The following is a 19,774-nucleotide window of genomic DNA, read 5'->3' as shown; positions in this document are numbered from 1 at the left end:
AAAAAGAATGTAATCTCGATAAGGAAGCCATTTTCTTATTTGAGAAAATGGGACAGATTTCTTTGTATAAAAGTTAATTACCCATGTTACTGAATGTGTATTTTTTATCTATGAAAAACTTTAATTAAGAATTAAAAAGTTAATAATTATGTTTATTAAATTGAAATGAGAAATATATAGACAGATAAATTATAAAAAGAATTTTTAATATTATTAAAAATTCAAATAGAAACCTAATCTTCCATGTAAACAACAAATTAATGATAGATATACATACATATATTTTATCTTGTAACGTGACATGCTCTTCAAATTTTTAATTTAGTAATACATAAATAAATAAATAAAAATTGTAATGAAAGTAATGATTTAAATTCTGTAAAAAAAATGTAATTTCTTGTCTAAAATCTCATGTTCTTATTAATGTTTTTTTAATAAAAACATTTTTTTTTAGTAATGTGGTTTGCTGCATAAAAACTTAAACCAATTGGAATTAATATCTAAAAACATTTAAGTGATTTTAAATAAAAAGAAAATAAATGTACCTTTTTAATCAAAACCTCTATCCCTTATTCATGCATTCCTCTCCTTTCTTTTATAAGAACATGTATTTTTATCAAAAATATTTTTTTCAATAAAAATTTATCATAATATTAAAAGCAAGTTGTTAAAAAAATCAAAGTGATAATTTTGACGTGAATATATTTAAAAATATAAAAATAATAAATTTTAAAAAAATAACCATAAAAAATAAAAAAATTAATTCATTAATGAGTAAATATTTTAGAAAACTATGTATGTATGTATAAAATTAATCTATATATATGTGTGTATATACCTGTGTGTAATCTTATAAGAGAATTTATTTGAAAAGGTTAAAAATCTCTTTATCTTTATCAATGTTAGAGTATATTGACAAATATAATAGCAAAGAAAATATATATGAATTTAAAATAAAAAAAATTTGTATTAGAAACAACTCAATCAATTTGTTTTTCAATATAAAAAATATAAATATTTAAAATGTTTATCTATGAAATAAAAAAATAAATATATCATCAATATAAATAATATAAAATTTTAAATATATATTGAAGATATCATTCATAATACATTGAAATTCAAAAAATATATTCTTTAAACTCCACACACACACACACACACACATATATATATATATATGTTCAAAAAGTAATGATTAATATTACGATAAAAAAACGTTAATATTATTTGAAAAACAATGGGATATTAGGTTAACACTATCCAAAGAGGATCTTATAATAAAAAGCGAAAACAAAAACATGAAGGGTCATCATAAAAAGAAGGGCAAGGCGTGCATGGGTTGGAATAACGGGCACGTGAATCTGGCCCCTAGTGAAAAAACACAAGAGCGTCTAAATTTTTCCAGTCCACGCCAATTTGTTTCCAGTTGAACAATGACCCAATATTATACTCTCTCTTGGTTACTCTGATGATTATTAATTTTAAAATTTACGAGATTAGTTGTGATATGTGTAAATTAATCTAAATATTTATATTAATTTAAAAAATTATAATTTACTTTCTGTTTGAATTAAATCTTAGTTGAAAAACAAACTGGATAACCTTTCCAACTCAGTTGCACTTAACATTCCTCTTATAAAACTCAGTAGAAGTATTTTCTTTAAAGTTTAGTAATTTATTTTAGTGTTTTTTTATGGGAAATGCAGGATTAGTTCTTGATTTATATTTTTTTTCTAAAAATAATTTTTTTTTATATTTTAGATGATTTCAAAAATAATTTTTTAAAAATAAAAAATATTATTTTAAAACATCTCAATACAAAAAATATTTTTAAAAAAAATTATAATACTTATTATAAAAAGTTAATCTAAATAAAAGTGGATTTATTGATATATAATTATTTTTATAATTTGAAGTCAAGCGCTCTCTATAAATGCTTTACAGATGGTCAGGAATTTCTGTGCTTTCTAGCCCCACTCCCTCCATTTCCATCTCCTATTCCTCATCAAGGAATCTCTATGTGAATTATCTATTTGTTAAATATGAAAACAATGTTGTGCAATTCATCATGCCTTTACTGAAAATATTTGAATATCCATTATTTTATCTCAAAGCAACACCTTAAAATACCAATGATTTAAGTAATTAGAGGTTTGTTTTTCTTAAAAAAAATAAAATTTAAATTTAAATTTTATTAATGAAGCTTATTATTGTTATAAAATCTTTATTTTTTAATAAGTTGACTCCATATAACCGAATTAACAGAGAGGTTAAGTGAATTTTTAGGTATCAAGATTTGAAAAAAAAAAACTATTTTAAAATACGTTTTTTTTTATTTGATTTACTAACATTACATATTCTAGAACACTTGGGACTGTTGGGTATGGTTGTTGTTTTTTTTTTTATGGGTGAATTTTTAAAATTCTGAGATCATTTTTTTTTAAAAAAAAAAATACCTGGTCGGAGAACTAGCGACTTGGGGGGTTGTGGGTTTCAATGCAGAGGATCCACCTCCTCCCCAAGGCCCCAAACAAGTGATATTTGTGGAAGAGAGTTCTTCTGATCCTGGCCATTTTTATTCTTTTTTTTTTTTTAATTCGGAGAAAGAAGAAGAAGAAAACAAATAAATATTTCAGGTGGCTATAATACAGGAGAAATTTGACAGTAGCAACTTGCCTTTGACTGCGACAACAGAAGATTTTTAATAATCCATGGCCTCTTCTTCCCATTCCCAAGTATCTACTTCCACCATCAGTCTTCCATTTCTAATCCCAAACCACAAGCACTTCTTCAAGCACCCCCCGTCTTCTTTTTCTTGTACTAAAACACTTGCTCAATCAGAAGGTACTGCAAGTGGAGTTACAACAGAACAAGACCCTCCTTCCTTTTCAGGATTGTCTCTATTTCTTCCCTTTCTAGTATTTCTTGAAGGCAGTTCTGCCCTAAATAACATAGCACAGTGCCAAAACTCTCAGCCACGAAAACAAGTCCTTAACGAATTCCAAAGCAGGAGAACAATTCAGGGCCCTCGATTATAACATGTTCTTTACCGTCAGAATGCCAGTCCTGGTCCCGAGGATTGTAGACTTCATGGAAATGGACGAACGACGTATATCAAGAAACCTTCTTCTTCCTTTTCTTGTTAAAACTTTTGGAGTTGGATATAAAGGATTTGGTGATTGGCCCTATCGTGTGATTTTGATGTTTTTCCATCTTAGGTTGACTGTCTTCCACACGCACACAGCTCGATCTCTAGGAACAACTCACCTCTACCAGCTCACCCGCTGATGGTATGTGATCTCTATACATATACCACAGAAAATTCGTGCCTTTCATTTCAGCTCAGCAACAGTCAGACTAGTAAACTAAGACAAAATTTACTTTCTTTCATGACCAGGTTATGAGAGTGATGGTAGTTGTGGTAAACTTACAATTCGTGACCAGCTGGCGCGATTGGTTGGAGATAGAGATGATGATTTCAGTATTCCATTGGGTAAAAAAAACCTGAAGAAGGTTCGTGCCACCTTCCTAACTGTTTCGCAGAAGAGAAACATTAGAAGATAAGCTTACTTGAATGAAGTATCTCAAAGGAATTATTCAGTTTTCTTTGCCACTATCGGAGCTTTCATAATTCTTCCACCGACTCTAATCTTAGGAATTGCCATAATAATTGGTTATGTGCAGCTTTTCCCATGATATTATAGATAGTTTTTTAAATTGTTGGAGAGAAATTATAGCTGATTCTCCAATATATATGGTGTTGTTGCTTTTAGCTAGTTAGTTCATGAGCGTCATGATAGCTATCACATCTTAAGAAAAAAGAGGTATACAGAAAACCACGGAATGAACTGCTGTTGACATCAGAGTGCTGGTATGTCTGAAGGAAACGAAATTGTTCTGTTTTGAAATACAGTTTTATTCTTTTGTTTATAGCGCTCCTTAAGAGAGACTAGTCATTGCGAAGCCTTGCATCTTCAGAAAGGAATGATGATAAAGGTGAAAGACCGAGTAATTTGTTGAGATAATGTAATATATAATTTTAAATTCTCTGACCTGTGATGGAGTTTAAGATGACTTCTATAAAACCAACTACTAAATGTCTGTGTCATCAGAAGATTTGGTAGGTGTTCTACCATATCAGACGCAAGATTTGCCATAAATCACTCACAGACTTCGTTTCTTGTCTGCCATAAAGGTGTGATGAACGCTATTCTAAAGTGTGTGATGGATTGTTGAAAGCTACAAGCTAGCATCATTGGAGAACGTTGACAAAAAACTGGAGAGAACTTCCATTCTCATTTCATGGCTATTATGCATCTTCAGAAAGTTTCTTCATAAAGAAACCGATTTCATAAATATCATTTAAAATTTAGAACCTTGAAATTGTCAATCTTTCAGTTTGACAAGGACATGTTCAATTCTTAGATAGTGAGACTCAAATCTCAAGAGAAATCCACTCCTCTGATTCATCAATCTGCTCCTCGCAACCATGCAGGCTACTCGCCAATGCTGATGGCGTGTCAACTTTTCCTTCATTTCCAATCTCTCCGTCATTCTGTTTTTAACAGAGTACTAGATCAGCTTATCTTTCAACTTCGGCATTTCAGAGGGTAATTCCTTAATCCCTTTTCTCGTATCCCACAACTCATGCTCCAAGCACTTCTCTGGAATGACAACGATCTATGGTCTTTGCGTGTGATTTCTTCGTTTCTGGAGGAGATCAGCTTGAGTTGGAGTTTTTCTTGCACACCATATCAATTATTGCTCATAATTTTTAAAATAGCAGGTCTTGCTATCATACTAGAGCAGAAACTTTGCAAACTGTTCGCATCATCTTTAACAATAAGTAACTATTTTATATGCCTACCAAGACATGCTAAGTTGCCTAGTTGTTCCAAGCAATGATCCTTAATGGCGTCAAGCATGCAAGTTGCGGATAGACGTCGCTGTTTCAACACTAAAGATCTTTTTGATCGCAGATATGGTTGAGAGTAAAGACGAACTACAGATCTTGATAATTACTGTGAGGTCCTAACTTTCCTTTCTTTTCCCGTGGCCTTTATGGAAACAAAACAGCAACGGCTTTCATCTGAAGCAAATTACCATTTACCACATCAGATTCGTCCTCTGTACAAACACAGAGTTACAATTTCTGTTCCACAGGATCTTAAATTAGTATCAAAACAGTCAAATATCAGAAATCTTTATTCATAATCCATAAAAGAGCCCGAGTTCACTTGACCATGTATGCAACACTAAAATCCCAAAATGGTCAAGGAATTTATGTTCAAAATTACAACTCTTTGAACACCAGTGATTCATCAAATATATAAAAAAATAAAAATAAAAAATAAATAAAAGGAACTCCATAAAGAAATGCACAATCCATTTCATAATACTTGCTAGCAGTCTCTGATCCAATGTTAAATGCTTCCAGATACCAGTCCTTGGTAGTGTAGAATATCCAATGATGGGGGAAGTTAGGGTGAAAATGAGTCTCTGATAGTAATATCTCAAAGTTTTCCCTTCCAAAACTCTATTATAGTCGGACCATAATTGTTTTCAACGGCATTTTATCCATATTTTCAATAAGACTCGGTTGCTGATTCCTTTTTCTTTTCACCTGGAGAAATTACTTGATGAGAGGGCCTCACTGGTTCATCACCCAAAATGACTCCTTGCTTTTGTATATAAACCCACTTGTCTTGGAACAGGTAAAAGAAGATAATGAAAGAGACCTCAGTGGTGAAAACTATAGTCCAAAGATGTATACTTCTTGATGTCTTCTGATGGTAAGCTTGCAATCCTGTGTATATGCTGATGATTCCCAGCAGAGATACTGCAGTTCCAGTTATCCAGTGCACAAAAAACCACAAACTTCTTCCTTTAGATCCTCTGTAGATAAAGACATTACATATAAACTCAGATTCTTAGCTAATCGAGGTTGGTAGATTCTATTTAACTTCCCACTACTTCTCTTCCAATATGTTCTTTCGGCACTTTCTTATCACTAAGAATCAATTTGAGATACTTCATAGTAAATATAGCGTGCCCTTTAAACTATATGGGAAACTGATAGGTCTAGCCCCAGGTGATTTCAAATAGAAGGCCTGGAAATGGCCGAGAGTGGTTGAATATCAGTTGGAATACCCTCAAATCTCAATATCAAAATACAATGAATTTTGACAGCTTACCGCCGCGGTCGTAGAAGCCCAGTGATGGCTTGTAACCATACCATACCATATAGGCCTACGCCTATTCGTTGATGGTGGTTGTCGAATGAGTTGTTGAAGTTTTTTATAGACATTACTGCTCCTGCTGTGGAGAGAAGTACAGAAAGCATCTGCTGAAAACAAATTACTCGTTCAATCCAGAAATTCATCAGAATTGTCATGTGGTAAAAAGAAGTAAGGTTGTTATCGTCTCACTTGCATGTAAAGATGGGCTTACCTGTTCATTTTTTATTGCCCTAGTGAGTAGTGACACCTAATGTCATAATTCTGTACCTTTACTATGCTAAATTAAGGCCATAAAGCTATGAACTGCCAATCAAGCTATTACTTTCTTATCGATGTCTTTACTTCCCTCTCAAGTAATAATGAGATTAACAACAAACTATGGGCTATAGTTAATACTTGAAAATCAGGAAACTGTTCTGCTTTATTTCTCTTTCACCATCATTAAAAGCTAAAAAGTGGGGTATCTCCCTTAAATAAACAAGGCTCAAAGCTTTATTAATGATATCTTTTTGTAACTCTGTAGAGATATTGTTAGGCATATGAAATTAACGTAAAGGAAACTAAAAGGAAAAAATTAACCTTAATTGCGGGAAAATTATTGGAATGTGTGACCATAGTTGCAAAAAAGAAAAAGAAAAAGAAAAGGAACCTGCCTGTGAAATAGAATGAACATAGAAAAGAATCTTGAGCCTTCTTCCGCATGCCTCTCTGTGTGACATTCTGATAGCGAGTATCCCAACAGGCATTAGGAATCCCATTGAGGCCCACAGGAGAAATCCATGGAGTGTAATCTCAAACAGTAGTTTAGGACTTAACTGTTATTGTTACAGGATATCAGTCAGTTCATTGGAATCACAAGACGCTGGTTAAAATGTAAAAACTGAATTGAACATGGCAGAAAATGATACACTTCAAATCAAACTTGAGCAGCTAGATAAGAACTTTACGTAAAAACAACTATAAGATAAAATCGAATACCTTGTCCTTGATGTTCTCGTTTTTAGTACTAGTGCCTGTGGTTTTCAACTGTTCTTGAGTTGAGTTGACAAATGGTAGAAGAAGAAGAAAAACAAGATACGCACAGGTGGCGAAAGAAACCAGTTTCTGCAGAAGTTGCATTGTTCTTCAGAAGCACAGCCAGATTTTTCTGTTATTCCTTTTCTTCTATTGACACCTTGAACTTCAGTTGGAGACTGAGAAGTCTAGCTAGTGCATTAAAACAATGTAAAGACACAGAAAAAACAGAGCAGTGGCGCGCGTTCTTGATGTAACTATTACAAGAAAGCCAAGCTGATCAGCCTCATGACTTCTCTCCAAAAACAGCAGTGCTCGTTTGCCTCGGAGAATTAACAGTAATTTCACCTTTCTCTGCCTGCTGCATACCCACCAGACCAGCTTCTAAGAATGTTATTACAAGAAATTACAATGCTCATATGTTGAGTTTAAGCATTCCAGGATGAAAGTTAGTTTTAAACAAGACAAAGGAGGATGTTTTAAACAAAGTATTGCATGGAGTTTGATGCTTTTAGGTGGGTGGAATCGAGTAAGAAAAGGGTGAGTGGGGAATGGGCATGGATTGCAATTTCAACTAAGTGGGGTTCAGTTTGACAGACCTTTTGATTTAATGGAAGGTAATGTAGAAATACGGAGCAAAAGGAAAGTCAGATTTCGATGGAGGACCAAAGCTTGAATTTGTAAAGTGGGTGTTGGCAGGTTACACTGGCTAGCAGACACTATCGTCTGCTTCCCACTACTGGGTGTATACATACAGAGCATAGCATTATGGCATGCTTGAAATAACCAATACACCAACCCTCAAAAAGGAAAATAATTTGATTAAAGATGAGATGATTTTGGATTGCATTTTCTGTAAACTTTAGTGCTAGATAATGGTTTCTAGGCATTTAAATAAACAACCTAGCTAGCTGGCTGGCCTTTACTGAAACAGATGATTTCATAGATCACCATCATTTCTTCCCCTTGTTATTTTGGTAGCCTTTTTCTCTTAATTATCATCCCACAGGCCAACCCAACCTGTTATCTAGAGACAGTTTAATAAATCCTGATGAGTTTCTGTGGGTATTTTACAAACACGAAGACTCGACTAAACAATGGTATCAGCTCTCAAATCAAGAAAACATTGACCAAGGCAAGTTAGCCTATCTATGCGACTTTTTAGCTGTGACATATCTAGCAGTGATTGCACGTTGCTGAAGGTGGACCTTTCCTTATCACTGCAACTCATTTTCTTCGAGTTCATAATGAAGTTTTGGATTTTACATGGTTGATTCCGAGAAAGAGAAACAGACGGTAGCCTCTAGCCTTTTTTACATGTGATCCATTCCACCCACCCCATGCCACCATTTCTGGGTGTATGCACCCTCTCCCGCTAGCTAAGATCCGAACCATCGCCATTCAAGTGGTTACTTTATAGATTAGCTTGTATTAGACCATTCAACTCGGATTCAAGTACGATAGACAAGACTTAAGATACATGCATATTTTAAGTGGTGTATTGGAATATGGTAGTACGGTAGTGATTGTAATTTAAAATATTTTATTTTTTAATTTATTAAAATAATATTTTTTTATATTTTAAAAAATAGTTTTAATATTATCACATTATCTGAAAATATAAAATAAATTAATTTTAAATATAAAAATTAAATTTTAAAAAAAACACAGTTTTAAAAGGATTCTCAAACACTGCTTACACCCTAAACACTACACAACCGGAAGTACAATAATCATGTGGATCACATACCTATATAAAGTAATAATATTATGAGCTTGCTGCGATAATAAGGATACAATCAAAATCTCCAGCTACAATAATCATCATTATGAATATAATAGGCTACTATATAGTAAGCATTGAAACTGGTTTTGATTAATGGAATCGCTAGTTAGAATAATTAGTGTCGTTAATTAAATAGTTAGCATTACGATTTTGTTGCTGCTGCTAATCTTTACTAATTATATGGAAGCATGAGAGTCACAAAAGTTCCATTTTATTACTGGATATCAAATGGGTCCATGAGATTTAAACTCAACACATGAGTCAATCATACCATTTTGTGGCACAGTTTGACATGTCACATGCGATTCAACAGCAATGTCCACCCGAATAATCATGGAATTGAAAGGAATCATAATTTTTTTTTTCAACTTGTATGAGCTCATTCTAGTTGAAAATGGTAAAAGCCACTCACTTGCTTTAATTCTATATATTCGGATTTTGGAATGTAGAGACTAGAGGATATCTTAATACAAGGAAACCCTAGGTCTTGTGAATGGAATATTTGTTTGACAAAGTATAACCAAGTGATTTTCCAAAGAAAAAGTAAAAAAAATGAATTCTTTTTGTTTTATATTAATTTTTTGATTTTTTGATATTATTTTAATGTAATGATATCAAAAATAATTTTTTTAAAATAAAAAAAATATTTTCATATATTTTAAAACAAAAAATTACTTTTAAAAATCCTAATGCAAACATCTAGCTTTAGTGTTTCATGTATCGAAATTGCAAAGATGTTATAACTACTAGAATTTCATGGGCTTTGAACAGAATTGGATAGCTAACAGTGACAAATGACAAGGGTGGCAAAACCAATTTCATTTTGTTATATTTTTTCGTATAATAAAAGTTCTAATCATACTCACGATATGCAGCAGAAGTCAATAAGGAGACTTGAGTAGCCTTTCAAAGATTGTGTTATAGAATCAAATGCAGATAAAGTATTAGAGCTAATAGAAGAAAGTGAGATTCAGCTAATATTGGGGCCTTCGAGTTATGACAGAAGGAAGAAACCTAAACCACCACTAACTTCAGATTCAGGAACAAGCCTTTCTTCGTCTTCCACTGGATCCAGCCATATAAACAGGACAAGTTCCTTGAAACATCACAAGACAAGCACCAAAAGAGAAGAATGTTGCGAATTGGGGATTTTCCAAGTTCCTGACGTAACCCTGGGGTACCAAAATGAAAGTAAAAAGGGTAATGAGGTTGAAGAACAACTTAGACAGGAGAGACAGAAACAACCCTCCTGGTTTTGCCAGGTTTTGAGTCTGAACATGGCTTGAAAAGTATCTTTTAAATCGATTATAGACTGATTCTTATCGACTAATTCTATCAATTATGTTTGTTTATCTTTATGCACAATTCCAATAATGCTGAGTGTTTTGTGTAAGGATGATTTTCTTCATGAGTCATGTAACCAAGGAGAATAATTATAAAAACTAGAATTTCATTTTGTTCTCTCATAACTAATGATTTTGATTCGAATGTTTATTAGAAAAACAAATAAGATCTTGATTAGTCCATCAAATACTAATTTACTAGTATTTAGTTCGATTTTGATTTATTAATAATAATAATAATAATAGTGTTGTCTAATCAAACCCACTTTAGGATTTTTAGAACTGGCCAAGTCAGTAAACCAACATCGCTATCAAATAACTGGTTTGTTGGTCAAACTATGTTTCCCCCAATCAAGTTATTACAGACATGTATTGACAAAAACAAATTGCTAGTCCAAGTCCTAGTTAGAAGTCTCATGTTTGAGAGTAGGAACTAAGAATTTTCACTTTTTTTAGCAGAGGTGATATGGCTGGTTTAACGAATCCGGTTTAATATAATTGATTTTGATAGTTATAAGACCAACTCAAAGTCATCCTAGTCAAGATTTGAGTCATGATTTATCAATGAAATCAGGTTAACTCAACTTTTAACTTTTAATTATATATATATATATATATATATATATATATATATATATATATTGAATGTTACTATGATAAAACAAAATTTTTTTTACTTAGGTTGGTCGGGTTAGACTTTATATTGACATGTCACTAAATTGATATACTAGATTGCTTCGGGTCTTATAATGGTAATTAATTATTATTATTTTGAATAATTTTTCTTGATTTTGAGTTATTTATATAGAAAACTAACAATATTTCTACCCCGCACTCATTTAATACCCTGTGTTGTTGATTCTTAAAGATAAAAGAAATAAATTAAGCTAAATTTTTCTTTCACTCAAGATTTGAACATGACATTGAAGCATATCTTTTTTTATTTTTAAAGATGAGGGAATGTAGGGTTTTTTCACAAAAGAGATAAAATTATTAAAAAAGTTAAAGTACCTTGGTAAAATACTTTAGACCAAGACTTATTATAATATAGATTGTTATAATATAATGATGGTTTTATCCTTCATAATACAAGCTATAAAAAAAGCAAAATAGTTTTTTATAAGATTTTTTTGATATTATTAAATTAATCAAGGTTAAATTAATTTTTTTTTATTTTTTAAGCATAATGAGAATTCTTAATTATCCTTAAAAAGAAAAAAATAAAATTAAAAAACTAGCATGTAAGGGCTTCTTGGTCTTTTTCCTTTTTTGAAAACATGTAAAAGATTAAATTAGTATTAAAAAATTTACTATCAAGAGCATTTTTGTTTTTTTTTATTATTAAGTAGGTTAGAGACAATATAATCATTTAATAAATGAGAAAAGAAAATTATTGGTGTATATGCAAAATATGCACCAAGAAGTTGGAGAAGCTCATACTCGTCGAATAATACATATAGGCTTCTTTGCTGCCAAACAACACCTTTCTTGGCGGTGTTGAAAGCGTCTTACTAAGACCTTTATGATAGTGAGGGGTTTGTTGACATTTAGCTGGTGATGTAGCTCTAATGAATTTTTTTATTCTCCTTATCATTTTTTTTTCTAATTGAAAAAATAATCATGTCTTTTCATTTATTTTATACATTAAAATTAATACTTATTCATTTTTATCTTTTTTTGATTAATTTTTTTCTTCAATTTAGCCCCTCATCATTTGGTTTTATTTTATTTTTATATCAAATTTAGTCCTCAATCTTTTAAGTACTATTTATTTATTTATTTATTTTCCTTTTCTAATTGAATTTTGTTTTCAATATCACTTCTCAATATTTGATTTCAATTTATTTTTATATCAAATTTGGCCTATGTTTTTTTATTGTTATTTTTTTTGTTTTAAATTTTTTAAATTATTTTTTTTTACAATTTTATCCCTAAACATTTTGTTGTCGAGAACTTTACTTAATTATTTTTTGAGGATTTAGCTTCTGTGACATTAATCCTGGACTCATGAAAAAGGTTACAGATTTCAAATATCAACGTGGATTGACTTCGGTCTTTTTGTTAGGTTATTTTAAAAAAAATTCAAATCTCATCCTTCAATGTTTTATTTAAAGGGAATTGGTTTTAACACTTTTTTTTTGTTTTCTTGTTTATAAGGTTAGCTTATGTCTTTTTTTCTGTTGCTTTTTTTTAATTGATTTTTATCAATTACACCCTGCGACATGTGATTATTTATTAATTGAACTTCATTATTTTACTTAATTTGTTTTTAGAACTTGTTTGGTTACACATTTGCATTCACGTTTCTTTAAAAACACACTAATTAGGCATTTGGTTATAGAGTGTTAAAAAATAAAATACATGGGTCCCACTATTTAAATGCGGTAGGGCCATAATTTTCTGGAAGCAATAAAATACTGCTTTTTTTTTCAAGTTTCAACTTGTGGTTTGAACTTTCTAGAGATGAGTGATGTGGAATTACCAAAACAAGAATGGTGTTCTTGTTCGATTCTCATTTCTCTTCTCATTCTCATTCTTGTTCTTCCATTTGGATTGATTTCCCTTCCCATAAGCCCTAATTATACATAACAACTCCACAGTAACCATTATTATTGCAGAACCCAAAACATTAACTGATGGCTCCTTCTATTTCTACACGTTCAATTGTGATTCATTTCTCTTTAACAAAAGGAAATGAAGACCACCAACAACCCTTTGCAACACCCCCGAAACATGTATATAGATTGAGCATGATTCAAGCACCAGAGCTTAAGTTTTTAGAAGGTCAGTTCACTAGTTTGTTCTTATAGAAATTTTAAGTTACTTGTTGTTTATTCCAGTGAAGATCTATTTATCCTTTTTTGTTTAATCATTTGTTTATATGCTAATTTTTCCTTCGTTTCTCCTTGTTAAAAGAAAAAGAAGACTACGAGCAACTTTCTTTCCTGCAAGCAATAACTCCACCACAGATATCAACATCGTGCTCTATTCAAACACCTCAACTGTAATTTCCAACCAGTACTATGCTTACTTCACTGGTCTTCTTAGCAATTTTAATTTTATTTTTGTTCATTGCAATGGAATTAACCTGTTTATACCCTTTTTAATTCACTTGTATTTTACTTTTGTCAACCATTACTGCTAATTTCAATTGCTAAAAGTAGAACATCCCCTATTTTTATGTTAAAATCGTATTAGTTGTGGCATTCTACAGATTGCTAAAAAGATAAAAATACATTACACACACACACACACACACACACACACACACATAAAATATCCCCTGCTTGTTATGTTAAACTGGTATTATGTGCTGCTGATTTCTAAATAATAGTAAATTAAACAAATAATTTCAGTTTCTAATTAAAACATCCCCTACTAATTAATGAAAAATAGTTTTAGGTTTATTCCACTGTGAGTAGGTTTTTATGTTTTTTATCCTATCAAGTTTCTTAGTTCACACTTCATATCATTCAATCTTTTTTTCGAATTAGTTCTTTAGTTTCTTTTTTGCATCCTTTTTCAGCATTAAAGTTGTTGTCAGCTATAGTGAATTGTGCTTTGAATTCTTTCTTGCATTGTCAACCAAGCTGTTATAGATAATTTCTTTATTTATATTTTCATTCCTTGTCAACATTCAACCTTTTGTTATTCTTTGGTTTACCTTTTGTTGCATAAGTAATTTACTATTCTATTACTATTGTATTATAGCTTTATCAGCATTCAATCTCTTGTTCATTAGTTAATTGTGTTGTTTAATTTTTTATTGCATTGTCAACCATAAGCGACGAATAGGTCTGACATATATGATAAAGCTTCTTGGAGCAAGACAATTTTGCACATATTTTACGATATTTGCATTATAGCTATTGAGAGAGGCATGAGACCAAACACATATTTTGACAAAGTTGGTTGGAAATTTATCGTACAATCTTTTAAAGATCAAACAGGCCTATCATTATCAAAATCTCAGCTTAAAAACAAATAGGATGAGATTAAAAAGGACTGAAAGGTATGGAAAAAATTAATAATTAAAATTAGAGTTGGTTGGTCTTCTGAACTTGGGACCATCTCAGCAATTGATGAATGATGGCAATAAAAAATTTAGGTTAAGCTACTAATTTGTAATAGCCTCATAATTTTTTTTCACATTGTATTATTTATTCATTTATTAGCATTCCTAATCATATCTAGCTGTCATTACACAAGAAATAAGAGGAGCAAAGAAGTTTAGGCATGTCGGCATAGAGCTCTCGTTGTGTGCCAAGTACAATATCATGTTTACTAACATAGTGGCCATGAGAGAATATGCTTGGACTCCCTCACAATGACTTTTATCAGATGAAGATAATGTAGTAGCTGAAATGAGAAATACAACAAATGAGGATACTAACATGGAAGAAGAAAGTGGCGACTCTGAAGAGGATGTAATCCTTGATTTTAGTTAGGATGTTAGTAACATGGTTGGTGGAAGCAATGTCGCAAACAGTAGCAGCAACCCCAACAATTCAAAGAGAAAGAGTGCACATTAAACTACTCCTCAATTGCGGAAAAGAAAAGGGAAACCAGAATGGGAGCAGTATTAGTTGCACGTCTGGATAAAATTGTTAAGACTGTCTTTATGCCTAGAGGGATCACAACTCCTTGTAGAGATAAAAAAGGTTGTAGCATTGAGGAGGTAATGGAAGAACTGCAAACTCTATTGATGGAGTTGCCTTTGGTAGTGCACTGCATACCTTTGCAACTGAATTCTTCTGTGCGATGAACAAAAGGGAGATGTGGGCTGCAATGGGTTGTATTGACAGAAAAATGTCATGGCTGAAAATAATGTTTGACCAACATAGACAAACTTAGATGGACAAGATTAGTTTTTAGCTCTTTACCTTATTCATGTCTTTATATTTATATTGAATTTTGTAGACAAGTAACATATTTAATTGTCTGAAATATTTTCCGCTAGTTTTGTAGACTTCCTGTGCTACAAATGTTGTTGAAATTAGAAGGAGTTGCCCATGTTTTGGTGTATTTTCATGGCTAAGTTTTTGGAACCCACTATCATATATGTTTTGTTATATATGTATAACTGAATAGTTATGTTGGGTTGGAATTTCATGGATGTTAATTTTTGAATTGTAGACTGGATGCTTATCTTTTAATGTTACCTTAAATATGTGGATGCTTAAATTTGAATGTTATGTTTAGCTTGTTAAAGTACTCTTTTGCAGTTCGGTTACTTTAAAGTTGAATGGTTGGTGATAATAAGTTATGCAACCAAGACTACTGCTTGTTTGTATGATACTTTAAATGTTTGGTTAGTTGCTCTTAAATGGTAGGTCTAGGTTGCTAATTTTGAAATTTTCAGTTGGTGTATGCCACATTTGAATGTTTGATATCTTGTTCTTAAATGGTAGCTTTTGAAAGTTAGGTAACAGTTTTTGGAATATTACTTTCATTCCTATGTATTTGTATATAAATACCAGTAAGTATGGGAAGTTATTCACTTGTATACTATTAATTTCTTTGGGTAGAAACCGAATGTGTTAGTACCTGTAATAAAGAGTGGTTATTTCTAATTGTTGGTGTTGCTGATTGTTTCTATTTATACATCTGTAATAGGTAAGTTCCATTTAATTCATTAGGTTACAGTCGATTGGTTAATGTTATGGCATTCATTAAAAGCCAGTTTAATTTCTTAGGTTTTTAAATGTTTGTTTATGGTGTGCATTGGGATAATGAAGGGTAGAAAATAGTTAGCTTTGTTAGAGACCTCTATCATTGTATATTCTTATATATACTGTCATTATTCTCTTGTTCAATATGCTAAAGTAGCATTCCATAAGTAGAACCGGTTTGAATCTTAGGGGAATGTGGCAAACATGATTATTATTTATTGAATCAGGTAATAGGAAAATGAAAATATTATAATTAATCATATGGCTCAGTTTTGGAAATACAATTTTTAGTTATGTATGATACAGTTGACATATTATAGTTAGCACAAGAAATGAAATAGTGGAAGCAGGAAATGAAAAGGAAAAACAATTTATGTGTGACTTGTTCATTATTTCTGGAATTCCAATTTTGATCTGTTGAAATTCTATTTTGTATGTTATGTATAGCAAATGGAATTATAAATTTTGATTAGAGATAATAGGTATTTTAGAAAAAAAAAATTAATTTCACTTTCAAATGAGGTAAAGGACTGTGTTTTTGAAAAAGTTGGAATATTTCTTTATACAATAGCTTTGGGTGCTTCTAACAAGGAAGTTCAGGAGCGATTCCAACATTCAGGAGAAACAATTAGTAGGTACTTTAATGAGGTTTTTAGATCAGTTCGTTCATTCACTACAGATTTAATTCAACCTGCAGATCCTAGGTTCATAAACACACTAAGGAAAATCATGAACAATCTGAGGTATATGCCACATTTCAAGGTAATGTCGTTAATCTTATTTGTTAATGGTGATTCGTATTTCATGAATTTATGAAATTTAATTTTTTTTATCAGCTTAAATTGATGTTATTTTGTTGGCTTATAGCATATTATAATTGTGTTGGAGCTATTAACGGTACACATGTTCATGCATGTGTTTCTTTTGAAAAGAAAATCCTAATTATCAGTTGAAAACGTGTGCCGACCCAGAATGTTATGGCTGCATGTAGCTTTGACATGCAATTCACATTTATTTGGGCGGGTTAGAAAGGAAGTGCACATAATACACAAATTTTTCTCGAGGCAATTGACAATCCACTTATAAAATTTCCTAAGCCACCGGAAGGTAGTAATATGTGTGTGTGTGTGTGAGATAATTAATGTTATTTTGCTTTTTTGTTTTTTGCAATTTCCAGTTTAAAACAATTATATGCTTTTCCAGGGAAATACTACTTGGTGGATTCGAGATATCCTAATGAATATAGATTTTTAGGTCCATATAGAGGTCAGAGATATCATTTGCAATAATTTAGGAGGCGAGGACAACCACAAACTCATGAAGAAATTTTCAACCATATGCACTCTTCATTACATTGTGTGATAGAACGAACATTTGGAGTTTGGAAAAAAAGTTGGTGAATCCTACAAAATATGTCATCCTATAATTACAAGGCACAAGTTCAAATTGTTGTCGCATCCATGACAATTCATAATTACATTAGAAGAACTTCAATGCAAGATGTGGCATTTATGGAGTTCGATCGCCATCCTAATTTTATGTCCGATGATTTTCTAATTGATGTGGCTCCATATTCACAAAGCCAAGAACACCAAAAGCCTTCGTGAATGGATTACGTATGTGATGGGGTTGCTGCAAGTTTAATGACACAATTATAAATTATTGTTTTAATATATTTAGGTCTATCTGCAAACATTTATTGGTTGTATTGTAACTTTATTAATATTATGCATTAAGTCTTTTTAGGTAATTATACAATAAAATGAAATTGAACCACAATTTTTAACCAAACACATTAAATAATTTTTTTCTCAACTTCAATTTCAACCACAGTTTTAACCAAATATATATTTTTCCAAACTAACTTTAACTAAAAACACTTTTATGAAACTACTTTTTTCAAATCATAATTACAACAGCTACCACAATATCAAACAAGGTTACTTTGATATTATATTTGAGTCATAAATTTAGCATTCTAACCCATATGAGCTTGAGTTAAGTTTTTCACTTTTATTTTGTTGTCAATTTTTTAGTTTTTTTTTTTTTTATTTTTGTTGATTTTTTTTTGTATTATTTCAATTATGGAAGTTTATTAAACTTAGGGAAGTCAATAACTTGAATTTTAATTATTAATTTTTTTAAAATACTATATCACCTTAACATCTTTATTTACAATAGATAAAATTTAAGATAATTTGAGTCATTTATCTAAATCTAGTCATAACCACAATTTATGATCGTTCTTGAGATTTGTGAGAATATGGTGTTATGTTTTTTTTAAGTCTTACTATAATGATTTTTTATGATTAAATTTCTCACCCAATTGAATATTAATAATTTAATAATATAGTATAAAAAAATTTGTGTAATTAATTCCCCCATCTTAAATTTTTGCTATTTTGTTTTTGCATGAATAAATTTTACCATCATCACATTTTTAAATAGGAGTACAAAATCATGGTTATAAAATCAAGCATGATAGTAAGTCAATCCATTGATATTGATTAGGTCTGGCTTAAGGCATGTCTAATTAATATGTTGTTTCAATTTCTTACAAGAAAAAAAAAACCTTGAATGTTGTTCATAAAATCTCACTTGATTTAATATCAAATACTTTTTATGAAATTACTTTTTTCAAACCATAATTAAAACAACTATCACAATATTAAACACACTCTTAACAAGGTTACTTTGATATTATATTTGAGTCGTAAATTTGACATTCTAAACCATATGAGCTTAAGTTAAGTTTTTCATTTTTATTTTGTTGTCAATTTTTTAGTTGTTTTTTTTTATATTTTTGTTGCATTTTCTTTTGTATTATTTCAATTATGAAAGTTTATTAAACTTAGGGAAGTAAATAACCTAAATTTTAATTATTAATTTTTTTAAAATACTTCATTACCTTAACATTTTTATTTACAATAAATAAAATTTAAGATAATTCGAGCCATTTATCTAAATCTAGTTATAACTATAATTTATAATCGTTCCTGAGATTTGTGAGAATATGGTGTTATGTTTTTTTTAAGTCTTACTATAATGATTTTTTATGATTAAATTTCTCACCCAATTGAATATTAATAATTTAATAATATAGTATAAAAAAATTTGTGTAATTAATTCCCCCATCTTAAATTTTTGCTATTTTGTTTTTGCATGAATAAATTTTACCATCATCACATTTTCAAATAGAAGTACAAATTATAGTTATAAAATCAAGTATAATAGTAAGTCAATTTATTGATATTGATTAGATCTGGCTCACGGCATGTCTAATTAATATGTTGTTTCAACTTCTTACAAGAAAAAAAAACCTTGAATTTTGTTCAAATGCCCAAAAGTGACTTAGACTTCAGGTCATAAAATATCACTTGATTTAAGGAGTGAACTCATTAACTACCAAGTTAATGGAAAAATTCATATTTAAATGTTTTTTATCATTTCAGTTTTGTTTTTTAAAAAAGCTTGGATTGAAATTAGTAGACTCGCTAAATCCGTTACTTGGATTTGAAGTTGGGCTGATTATCAGAAATCTAATAACTATGTTTAAGTTGGGTCAATTCCTTAATAGCTATGGTGTGAATCTCAAGATCGAGCATGGGCATGTTTGAAAACCCCAACTCGACTAAATGTCAAGGAGCCCAATACCCAAGCATGAGCCCATTAAAATCTTTGAAGTTGAACCTCGTAAGCAAGTAAAATTAAAATATC

General features: G+C 30.7%; 1 protein-coding gene and 1 pseudogene across 2 annotated transcripts; one reads left to right on the top strand and one right to left on the bottom strand.

Annotated features, from left to right (window-relative positions):
- The first annotated feature begins 3,226 nt into the window (after positions 1–3,226).
- LOC105139904 (uncharacterized) lies at positions 3,227–3,931 on the top strand (annotated as a pseudogene).
- Positions 3,932–5,279: 1,348 nt separating this feature from the next.
- Positions 5,280–7,944, bottom strand: LOC105139849 (cytochrome b561 domain-containing protein At2g30890-like). 2 transcript variants are annotated; one of them, XM_011046464.1, is made up of 4 exons: positions 7,221–7,944; positions 6,896–7,057; positions 6,198–6,349; positions 5,280–5,898 (listed from the first exon to the last, which is right to left on the bottom strand). In XM_011046464.1, the coding sequence occupies exons 1-4, from the start codon at positions 7,359–7,361 to the stop codon at positions 5,589–5,591; spliced, it is 765 nt and encodes a 254-aa protein (XP_011044766.1). In that variant the 5' UTR covers positions 7,362–7,944; the 3' UTR covers positions 5,280–5,588. The 2 variants fall into 2 exon arrangements, with proteins under 2 accessions (XP_011044766.1, XP_011044767.1); XM_011046465.1 differs by having other exon boundaries at positions 6,198–6,346; positions 7,221–7,940.
- Between the last annotated feature and the right edge of the window lie 11,830 nt (positions 7,945–19,774).

Source organism: Populus euphratica, unplaced genomic scaffold, assembly GCF_000495115.2.
Source record: "Populus euphratica unplaced genomic scaffold, PopEup_1.0 scaffold185.1, whole genome shotgun sequence".
In the NCBI taxonomy this organism is placed as follows: domain Eukaryota; kingdom Viridiplantae; phylum Streptophyta; class Magnoliopsida; order Malpighiales; family Salicaceae; genus Populus; species Populus euphratica.
Note: the sequence above shows the minus strand (reverse complement) of the source record. Positions and strands in the feature narration are given on the sequence as shown.

Excerpts from the sequence above, each read along its gene's own strand:
- LOC105139849 (XM_011046464.1), bottom strand. The coding sequence starts at position 7,361 with ATGCAACTTCTGCAGAAACTGGTTTCTTTCGCCACCTGTGCGTATCTT. Across the intron at positions 6,350-6,895 it reads ATGTTCATTCTATTTCACAG|CAGATGCTTTCTGTACTTCT; the intron begins GCAGGTTCCTTT and ends ATTTGTTTTCAG. Across the intron at positions 5,899-6,197 it reads GGGCTTCTACGACCGCGGCG|AGGATCTAAAGGAAGAAGTT; the intron begins GTAAGCTGTCAA and ends CTTTATCTACAG.